This window comes from Danio aesculapii, chromosome 4 (genome assembly GCF_903798145.1).
Source record: "Danio aesculapii chromosome 4, fDanAes4.1, whole genome shotgun sequence".
Taxonomy (NCBI): domain Eukaryota; kingdom Metazoa; phylum Chordata; class Actinopteri; order Cypriniformes; family Danionidae; genus Danio; species Danio aesculapii.
Window position 1 is genome coordinate 44473261 of NC_079438.1, and position 11117 is coordinate 44484377.

The window sequence follows — 11117 nt, forward strand, 5'->3', positions numbered from 1 at the left end:
AAAAAGTCTTAAAAAGGTATTGAAATTACCTTTAGGATTCCTGCATTCCCCTGATATAAACCTTCAGAATATAGCTATATGAATAAAACTGTAAAGTTTGTTGAATGTTAATGCTGCTGAAATTTAGATTTATGACTCAATTCAGGAGAAAAAAAGCTTTTCAAAATATGTGTTGTAATTGAAATCTGCAGACAAATAGATGAAATGCTACTTAAGCGTATGGTGTTTTTTTACATTAGTCTGAATTAACACTTGAGAAAAAGCCCAAAATCTCTAAACTGACAGGTGCATGAAAAATCTTTTTTTTTGCTGCAGAAAGCCTGCTGAACCTTCAAAATATAAATGTGAAGTTTGGTTTCTGTAAGTGCTGCTGAAGTGGAGATTTATGACTCAGGAGAAAAGAAAAACTCATTTTGAGAAAATGGCTTTTTAAAAAATTGTACTGTAATTGAAGACGACAGGCATAAATTGATAAAGTGCAACAAAAGAAACACTTAAATGTGTACGTCGGATGTTTTATTGACATTACACTGAAAATCCACAATTCTCAAAAAATGACAGGTGCATCAGGAAACAGAATGTTTGCTTTATTTAACCTTATCCTTCACAATTTTTTGGAGTCAGAAAGCAGATAAACTTCTTGCTCGTGTGTGTGCATCTGTGTTATCGGTGGGCAGCACCAGCTCTGTTTCTCCTGTATCTTCAAAGTGAGAGACGCATCATCATCATCATATTTCACGCTAGATTTCGCTCGCCTGCCTCTAGACGTATGACGGCGGGACAGGTGTAGAAGGGGATGGCAGAAAATGTACAACTGAAAAGCTCATTGGCTCGTCTCAAAGTTCAGGTTGCGTTTCAAAATGACTGGTTAGAAAAAAAAGCAGCTTTAAAAAGGACAACAAATCTGAGCGTACACTGTCATTTTTTCCGCCTATTCTATCAGATTGTACACGATGGGATCAGGGTTACATTTTGGGTGGAAGCCGAGGAAGACATCAATGGGTTATGTCATTGCGTGAAATACAAACTAAGAAATGAATACTTTTATTCAGCAAGGATGCATTAAATCAATCAGAAGTCTCACTAAAGACTATTATATGTTAGATAGAAGGTTTCTATTTTAAGTAAATGCTTTTATTTTTGGTGTTACTTTTAGTTTAACCCCCTAACTATTGGTTTTGAGCATGAAAACACAGATTTAAGTCTCATTTTAAAGAAATTGGCAGATTTTAGCAGTGAAATGAGTATAAAAATATATAATATATGAAATATGTATTTTGAAAAAGGTCTTTTACCATGAAACTGACAGAAAATCAAGCATAATATGTGAACTAATTATATTCCAAATGAAATGTTCCATTTTGCTTGTGCGCAGTACCAAACATCACCACCAAAATTGAAATTTGCTTGTGATATATGTACATACACTTTTCAGAGTATGGTTTGCTCAATAATCTGTACGATGTGGCAGCAATTCTGCGACAGCTCTTAAAAATGACCTGTTTTTGTTCGGCGTCTGTGACTTTGAAACCAAAATATTGCCATATTACCAATGCTGTTTTTCTTTAATATTCGTTTGTCTATTAATGCTCCTGAAGGAGCAGATTCCATCATCCCACTTGTCCACACTTTCCTGTTTGTTTTCTTGTTTTTTTGTCTTGTGGGCGTTCCGCATAGTTTGGTTGCGCAATTCTGATTGGGCAGAACGAAAGTATGCTCACTAAATTGGCTAGTAAGACTATCACACACAGACGACAGTCACTCATTTGCTCAGGCGGGGGAAAATTAAATTCTACATGTATATTTCATATCGCAGCCTCTTTCGATTAGCTCATCGCAATGCTTTAAATAGAGATTGCAGTTCGATTTCGATTAAACGCACAGCCCTAGTTTGAGCATTAAGAAACTTTTACAATATTTGCTAATATCGTAGAGACGTATTGACAAGTATTGTCAGTTTGCAGGTTTTTCACTTGAATTTAACCTCTAAAAAGACATTTTTAAAAAAACTGACAACAAAAAAAGCAGGACATGTATCACAAACCATAATATTCTCATAAAATTTAAAACATAATCATCATGACCATTTAAAATAAATAAAGAAATTATAAATAGAATGGATATTTTGTGATTTTTACATGTAGATTGCTGTAGCAAAGTAATGATTTACAACAAACAAATGAATAGCATTTGTTTAATAATATCTATCAAAAAAATTAAATAAAGTAGAAATTTCAAAAGAAGCTTCCAAATAATATTTACTTTGTCATTATTAGATTAGCGTTCAAGTGCAAAAATAGTAAACTTGCGGTGGGACACACTGGCAATAAAGGAGTTGAAGAATTCAAAATAGCCCACATGTTTTTTAACATTGCTAGTTATTTGAAATGCTTCATGTGCACCAAAGCAGCATATTCTATTTAATGTATGAAGAATTATTGGTAATTATTATTATTTAAAATAATGGTCCATTAGTTCATGTACATGAACAAATAATTAGTAATACATTTATTACTGTATTTATTCATCTTCATTAATGTTAATGTCATTTAAGTTAAATAGCATTAGTTCATGTTAGTTCTAAACTCACAGTGCAAAAACTAATATTAACAAGCACAACTTTGGGTTTTAATGCATTAGTAGATGTTGAAATATGATTAATAAATGTTTTACAAGATTATTCATATTTAGTTAATGTCAGTAAATACATTAACTAATGGACCATTATTCTAAAGTGTTACCGAGTTATTTGACTCAGAAGACTGATTAAAAGTCAGCTTCACCTTATAGGAATAAATGACAATTTAAAATATGTTGAAATATTCGAAACATAACTACTGTAATGCCTCCAAAAGTTCTAATCAAAACAATTAATTTGCCAGTGTTTAGCAGTTCACACTGTTTTCATTCGAGATTTTCTATATTGTCAAATGAAATAAAAAGGATTGCAAACGTACAATGCTTTTATTTATATTTTTTACAGGGGTGTGAATAGATTGATCACGTCAAGGTCATGCGAGCGACAGATGCGACAGATGCAACAGATGGCAGAGCGAGCGCCAGATTAACCATGAGAGACTGATGTGGCCAACATCTGTAGCTGCTTGAAGATCCTTTCATTCTCATCTGAAGCGTTTCTGTGCCATCGGAGCAGTTCCTCTGCTGGAGCCAAGAATCTGCACACTTTAAAAGGTCAGCTTTCCACCTTTTCTTTATTAGCCCTCTACGATCAGCTGCTGAATTCAGTGTCTTACGCGAGTTGTTCTGTACGTCAGATATGAAAATCAGCAGCGCTCAGTGTGAAGTGTGTTTCTGCCAGATGTTCAGGCGTCTGCTGCACAGTTGCCCTGTATGTAAAGTGTGGAGATCACATGCAGCTAACAACAAATATTTTGTCTCGCAGTCTGTGTAAATGCAAAAATGACGTCAGGCTGCTGGAATGAGGTGCAGTTTTTATTTCCTGTAGCACACTGAAAGCCGTTATCAGACTCATTTGTTTGGTTGACTTAGGCCATGTCCACACTAATACGTTTCCTAAGCTTCGTATGATGCTTTATGAAAAAACAAAAACAAATTATAAATGACAAAATAATATTGAAGTATTATTATAAAAATTATTGAAGTATATATTTAGTTCATTTCTAATTTTGGCAAGTTTTAGGCTGTTATTTGGATTATTTTAACATTAATACTATATTCACTAATTACTATAATAATACTAATAAATACATTTGTATATATGTAAATGTGTGTGTCATTATTATATGATATTTTATATAGGTTTTGTACACTTTTTTTATATACCTAATCACTCATCATACTGTATCTATACTTTTCTTTTTATTTATTAAATAATTCTTTTAAATTATTTATTTAGATTTTTTTTGTTCAAATTATATCAGACTGACTCTCTTTTGATGGTTATTTATTCTTAGAATAATTATTAAGTGATGTAGGAAAGGGATTATTTTAGAAAAATCTGGATTCAAACTCCTTCAAATGTGACACAATCCACCAACAAGCAGCAGAAATCTCCTAATATGTGATTCTGCGATATAATCTCAGCTTTACTCACCAGGCTGTGGAGGTCTGGAAGGAGAGGAGTGTTGGACTCTGTGTGTCTCCTCTCAAGCTCTGTCGTGGATGATGATGGTGATGATGATGGTGAAGATGAAGCTGTTGTTGTTGTTGTTGTTGTTGTTGTTGACTCAGTCCTGGTCCGGTGTTGAGTTCTCCCTCTTGAACTGTGCTGTGCCATTGACTTCTGGCCTGTTTGAGCCAGCGCCCCCCCAGACCCCATTTCTCCAGATAGACACGGCACAACTCGTAGTTCATGGCCGAGTAGTAGAGGAAGTCCAGCGCCAGAAGAACCATCACGAAAAACCCATAAATCCATACACCGATCAAGGCCGTGTAGTTACTAAAGAGACAAATAGAGGAAGACGGATAGTTGTTGCATATTGTAGATGAGGCAGATGTTTGGAATAATCACATTTTTAAAAAATGTTTCTTATTAGAATTGATTTACTTATTAGAATTGCTAGATTAGATTGGATTTCAGCAACATTAAATTAAATTAAAATAAATTAAATTATTAAATTATATAAAATTAAATAAGATAACATAAAATAAAATAGTTTAAAATTAAATTCAATTACATAAAATTTCATAAAATAAAGTAAAATTTCATAAAATAAAATAACATTAAAATAAAATAATTAAATTACTTAAAATGAAATAAAATTACATAAAAAAATTAAATTACACAAAATAAAATACAAAAAATTATTAAAAATGTAATTAAATTACACAAAATAAAATACAAAAAATAATTAAAAATTAAATTAAATTACATAAAATAAAATTCAATTTAAATTAAATTACATAAAATAGAAAAATTAAAATACATAAAAGATAAAATTAAATTTAAATTAAATGACATAAAATAGAAAAATTTAAGTACATAAAATATAAAATAAAATAAAATTAAATGACATAAAATAAAATAAAATTGCATATAATAAAATAATTGAAAATTAAATTAAATTTAATTATTAAATAACATAAAATAAAATAACATAAAAATACAATTAAATTACCATAAAATAAAAAAATAAGTTAAAATAAGTTAAAATGAAATTGCATAAAATAAAAAATTAATTACGTAAAATTAAATAAAATTAAAATTACATGAAATAAAATAATAAAAAATGTAATTAAATTACATAACATTAAATAAAATTACATACAATAAAATGTAATTAAATAGAATAAAATTGAATTAAATTAAAGCAACATCAAGAAATATTTAAATATACATTAAATCGTTGTTCATTTTCATATAATCTTATAATAAAATCTAAAACTTTTTAATGCTTAAATCATTTTACAGAGTATACCTCAAGATGCTTGTCAACAATTACAGTAAACAGGAATATTGTGAAATATTAAAATCTAAAATGATCATGTTATGATTTCATTTTCCTTATTTGTTTTCTTACCAGAATACTTAATTATCTAAAACACTAACTGTACACTTTTTACAGCCGTTGGTTTTCTCCGCACCAAGCCATCATATTAAAATGATTTCAGTTGGATTATGTCACACTAAAGACTGGAGTTATAATGCTAAAAATAACAGGTTTGACATCACAAGTATAAACACATTTATTGTAATATATTATAATATATTTTCTCATGTGAATCTTTTGTCCATTGAACTTGTATCTTGTATCACCTGCTATTACTTTATCATTGGTTTGAGACCTTTATATTGTATGTCCATGTAAATGAATTCATTTACATACTTGTAATTGTCATTTTTAAAATAATTTTCTGTTTTGATTTTATTAATACATGTTAAAAGTTTCTAAATGTAAAAAAAAAAACACTTTTTTTAACATATCACAACATAAAACGGTTGTTTTATTGTATGTGATAAAAAATATAACCATTTTACTATGCTTTTGCCTAGAGAAATACAGCAAGAGGCTTGTTTAATAAGACAACAAATCTATTTCAGAAATATAATTATTAATTCAAAGTTTTGACCGCTTTTTACCAAACAAGAAATAGGGTTCATTCTGATTGAAAAACTGTAAAAATCGCACCACTACAAAGAAGAATGGGTCTGATTTCCCCCATTTAAATCAGTCTTTTTTCATTGAACACTAAGGCCAGAGCTCATGCAGTGTCAGTAAAGTGCTGTAATTGCTTTCCCCTTGTCCTAGTGATTGCTTTGGCAGGACAGTGTGTGAAACGGTCAAAGTTACAGTCACACACAGAGCGCTGGTATAATCTCTTCATGCTTGACCAGAGCCAGGACAAGGTGACAAGCTGACCTTCATTGTTTATGTGAGGCTGAAGATTAATTGATTTCTTTTGGCTCATCAGTGCTGTGAAAGTCTCTAGATGAGATGCATTTTCAGGGTAAGACGTTAAAGTCGTTTTTTTGTTGTTGTGGTTTAATGTCAGAGCGATTCTTTCATCCAGTTTGATCTGGGTGCTTGAGCATTTGAGAAATGATTAGGAGAGAAACTACTAATGAAGCCTACGAGACATTTTATTTTAAAGATTTCGCACTGATATATATTTTTTCATGTTATACTTTTTTATTATGTGATCCTGGACCACAAAACCACTGTACGTGTAAATTGAGGTTTATACATTATATGAACGCTGAATAAATAAGCTTTGTTAGGAATAGTACAATATTTGGTTGAGATTATCTGGAATATGAGGGTTTAAGTGAAGTTTCACAAACTAATTTCGAGAGGAGCACGTGATATGATTGACTGCAGCTGGGCACTCATCTACATTCACTAGTTAGCCAATCAGATTAACCCCAACTCACTATTAGTAGCCTAGCTAGAACTACTCTCTTATCTTCGTTTTCCGAAGAAACCCCCCCATCCACCCCTTCTCCTCCTTTCTTCCTTTACCACGAGGAGCTCTCGAGAACCACCGATCTCGTACTCCCCTCATATGCTCTATGGACCAGGCGGGAGCCCTGGGCGCAACTATCTCCGAGCTTAGGGTTCTCTCCCGGGACAGCATGCCAAACCTGCTAACAGTTGTCAAACAATATCTAAGTGTGAACTCTTGAAAAAATCTAATTACTGAAACGAAGTGCTTAGCGATGCAAATTACTAATCAAAAATAGAGTTTTGATATATTTACAGTAGGGAATTTACAATATACAGTCAAGCCCGAAATTATTTACACCCTGAGCAAATTCTGACCTAGGCCCTGTTTACACTAATACGTTTTAGTTTTAAAATTACATTTTAGAATGAAAACGATCTGCGTCCACGCTGGGGTTTCACCTAGTGTTTCTGAACAACTCTCCGTCCACACACACACACACACTCTGGCTTGCACTGCAACATATGCATGCGTCTGAGCTCCAGGCAGTCTTTCCATATCTACCCAGATGAGAACTGTGCACGTCAGACTGTTCATCAAGGTTCTACCGCTGGATCCAATCTCACTATATTTGTTAAACGTGATATTTAATTCATCTTGTTGTCTGTATCTAATGACATATTCCCCGACTTTGGTCTTTTGAATCTATTACTTGTTCTCAGGTAAGGTGTTTTGGCTGAGCACAATAATAAGATACTAATATATAGGCTAATACAGTATACTAATTAATGTAATCGCGTACTCTGATTCTGCACATTTGACTGACTGCTTGCATTTAGGTCCTATAATGTATAAACTTATTGTACGTTATACTTTTATAATGGCCATTTATTGATTATTAAAACTGATATTCAGCAAAAGAGAGGGTATGTTTCATATTTTCAATGAAAATGAAAGGAGGCAGTTATGTTATGAGCTCCGTTTTGTTATAAATATGCATACAGTGAAGATGACGCTTATATAAATATGCAGCTACACGATGCCTTTTGGTGTCTGTTAAGTTGCTAATATCTATGAAAATAGGCAGTTGCTTATATCATGTTTTCATTTTATTATTAAGATAGTGAAACAACGTATCCAGGGTGATGTGAATGAGGTTATAAAGTGTTCCCTCGACGTGTCCTCGGGGAGTTTGTTTTCCTTATCAAACTTGCCAAGTCTGATCTTACAAGTAGAGGATGCAAGACTGAACTTTCTGTAGGCTACTTAATATTGAGGAAAAAGCCCCAATCAGATAGGCGAACGTCTGCAGCCACGCCTCCGTTTTCAGATGTCTCAGTTTTCCCCCCATCCGCACTAACACGGAGCAGCAGCATTTTAAAATGAAAACGGGCTCTTCAGCGTTTTCAAAAGGCTTCGTTTTCGGTGCTCAAACTCCGGCGTAGTGTGTACGGAGCGTAGTGTGTACGGAAGGTGTAACCGTAGCAAAACGTATGCGTTTTAAAACTTAAACGTATTAGAGTAAACGGGGTCACTTTTATTCAACCAGAAAGTTTTGGATTGTTTTCTTTTACTGGAAATGACACAGGCTACTCCCAAAAGATTATAACTGACATCATTGTAGAAAAAAAAACGTCTCAGCTTTGTATACTTTTGAACAAAAACTTTGAGTCAGAATTTGCCAGGGGTATAAATAATTTCGGGCTTGACTTATTGACACAAATATACCCATGCAACAGGACTGGTTTTGTGGTCCAATTAAAATATTAAAACAATTGATACTGACGTTTCTTTTAAGCAAGTTAAAACATACAGTTAAGTCATAAAATAAATTAAAATAAAGAATAAATGTAAACAAATAAAATGGAAAGGTATGTGAACAAACAAATAAGTATAATTTAAAAAAAATATATTTTAGGAAAATGTCATGTATAGGGTGCTTAACATTAATCACAATTTAACACAGAAAATCTCCATCTATATACAATTTATGCTTTATGCACTAAAAATGGTTCATTGCAAATTGTTGCAAACAATTGATATAAGCTGAATTTAAACAAATCAAGTTGTACAATTAAATACTAAACTTAATTTGTTTAAATTCACCCCATATAAATTGTTTACAACCACTTTACTTAGTAAATCCAATGAATCCTTTTTTTAGTGTACTTGTTTGCTATACTTTAATATTTTTAATCTTAAAAATATTTTACTTTTTGCTATTTTTTTAGGCCAATCAAAATACACTTCATAGTAAAAATTGCCAGGTTCCACACAATTGATTTGTGTTAGGATAATATAAAGGAATGAAGGTAACTTATTAGTTTTTACAAATTTAAGTAGATTGAACATAAAGCAATTATGTTGTGCCAAAAAACCCCTCAAGAATTATGTTGTTTCAGCTTATTTTAAATAAGTCGTTTGAAAAAACAGCACACCTCATTTTTTGAGTGTTTGGAAATGTGTTCATAATGTGTTCATGTAAAACATTTTACTTTACTTTGAGGTCTTCAAAATAAAAAAAAATAACAAAAACGATTTAATGAAGAATACTTTAAAGATTTCTGCATTTGCTTTAATGTCTGGGATCTGTGATTTTTTTTTTTCACAGACAAAAAACAGACTTTGGTCAAATAAGCGAGTCCATCTGATTGTCAGATATTTTCTCTGTGGGCTTCAGGCATAAACAAGCCCTGCTAATATTCAAACGGCAGGCATCAAGTCTGCTGATCTGCTGATCTCCTGCTCTCTGCTTTAGAGACGGTGGATCATTTCGCAGACTGCACTACTTGAAGAGCCTGTGGGCAAATGGAGCCTTCTCTGGTCATTACAGCCCTGGCAGAGCTTGAACATCACAGCGAACAGGTCAAAACCTTGTCAGAGAAGCTGGAGTCTGTCAGAGGCTTTATATGGATGGAGAAGCTATGGATGAATATGTATGGGGGAGTAACTGAGGTCTGTTTTAGGAGGCATGCGCTGAGAGGACACTGCCATTCTTGAGCTTATATTGTGAATCTTAGCATCAGATAGCGTTTGTCAATTTTGAGAATAGGAAGACATTCAAATGCAAATTAGTGTGGTTTGCGTGTCAAAGAAAATATATTATGCGGATCTATCAGTTGGCTTCATTTATATCAGTGTTATATTTTTGCAGCTGCATTCATTTTTTTATGCAATGGAAAGTTTCTTTGTAATCAATATTTCTTTGTTATAATTTGGCACAAGAAAATTGTGATTAAAATTAAACTAAACCATATATTGAGAGATAGATTAAATTAAATATTTTTATGATTTTTAGTCATTGTGATCAAAACTATTCAAATCAAAAATAATTTTATTTTATTTTATTTTATTTTATTTTATTTTATTTTATTTTATTTTATTTTATTTTATTTTATTTTATTTTATTTTATTTTATTTTATTTTATTATGACCAAAACTATTTAATTCAAACATGTTTCTTACACGATCGATTAACTAATTACATAAAATAAACATTTATTTATTTATTTTTTTTTTTTTTATTTAATGTTTGCTTTTTCTAATCAAGCCTTTCTTAAAACCAAAACTTTTTTTTGGCAACAATCAAGATTTATTTGATCAATTTTGTTAACTCTCCACACAAAATATTTATTTATTTTATTTTATTTATTTTTCACTTTACTTTATTAGATTTTATTTAGTTTTTATAATTTAATTTGATAATTTTTTTTATATTATTACAGCTTAATTCTGACTAAAACTATTTATTTCAAGAATGTTTCTTACACGATAGATTAATTATTGAAAATAAAAGACCATTACTGATTGATTGATTTGATTCAATTTGTTTTTGCCTTTTCTTATCAATAACAATAATAATAACAATTCCTGGACACTCAAAGCGCTTTACACATTTGGGGGAATTTCCTCATCCACCACCAGTGTGCAGCATCCACCTGAATGATGTGACGGCAGCCATATTGAACCTCGGTTTAACGTCTCATCCAAAAGACGGCACTCACCGAGTCCCCATCAATTCACTAGTCTGGGGCGTTAGGACCCACACAGACCGCAGTTTGAGCCCCCTCTGCTATACTAACTAACACCACTTCTTGGGAAAAACAGTCAAAATTTATTCTAACAATTTTATTAATATTCCAAGCTAAATATTAAATGTATTATATATATATATATATATATATATATATATATATATATATATATATATATATATATATATATATATATATATATATATAATACATTTAATA

The 11117-nt window shown here is 31.5% G+C and overlaps 1 protein-coding gene across 2 annotated transcripts in view; it reads right to left on the minus strand.

The window, feature by feature from the left end:
- Nucleotides 1-11117, minus strand: part of shisal1a (shisa like 1a) — a 52629-nt gene that overhangs the window by 12108 nt on the left and 29404 nt on the right. Inside the window, exon 4 of one of the 2 annotated variants that reach the window (XM_056455774.1) lies at nucleotides 4076-4420. In XM_056455774.1, the coding sequence (XP_056311749.1) occupies nucleotides 4076-4420 (345 nt within the window). Of the gene's footprint in view, nucleotides 1-4071; nucleotides 4421-11117 lie in introns of those variants that run through there. The other variant, XM_056455773.1, reaches the window with a different exon arrangement.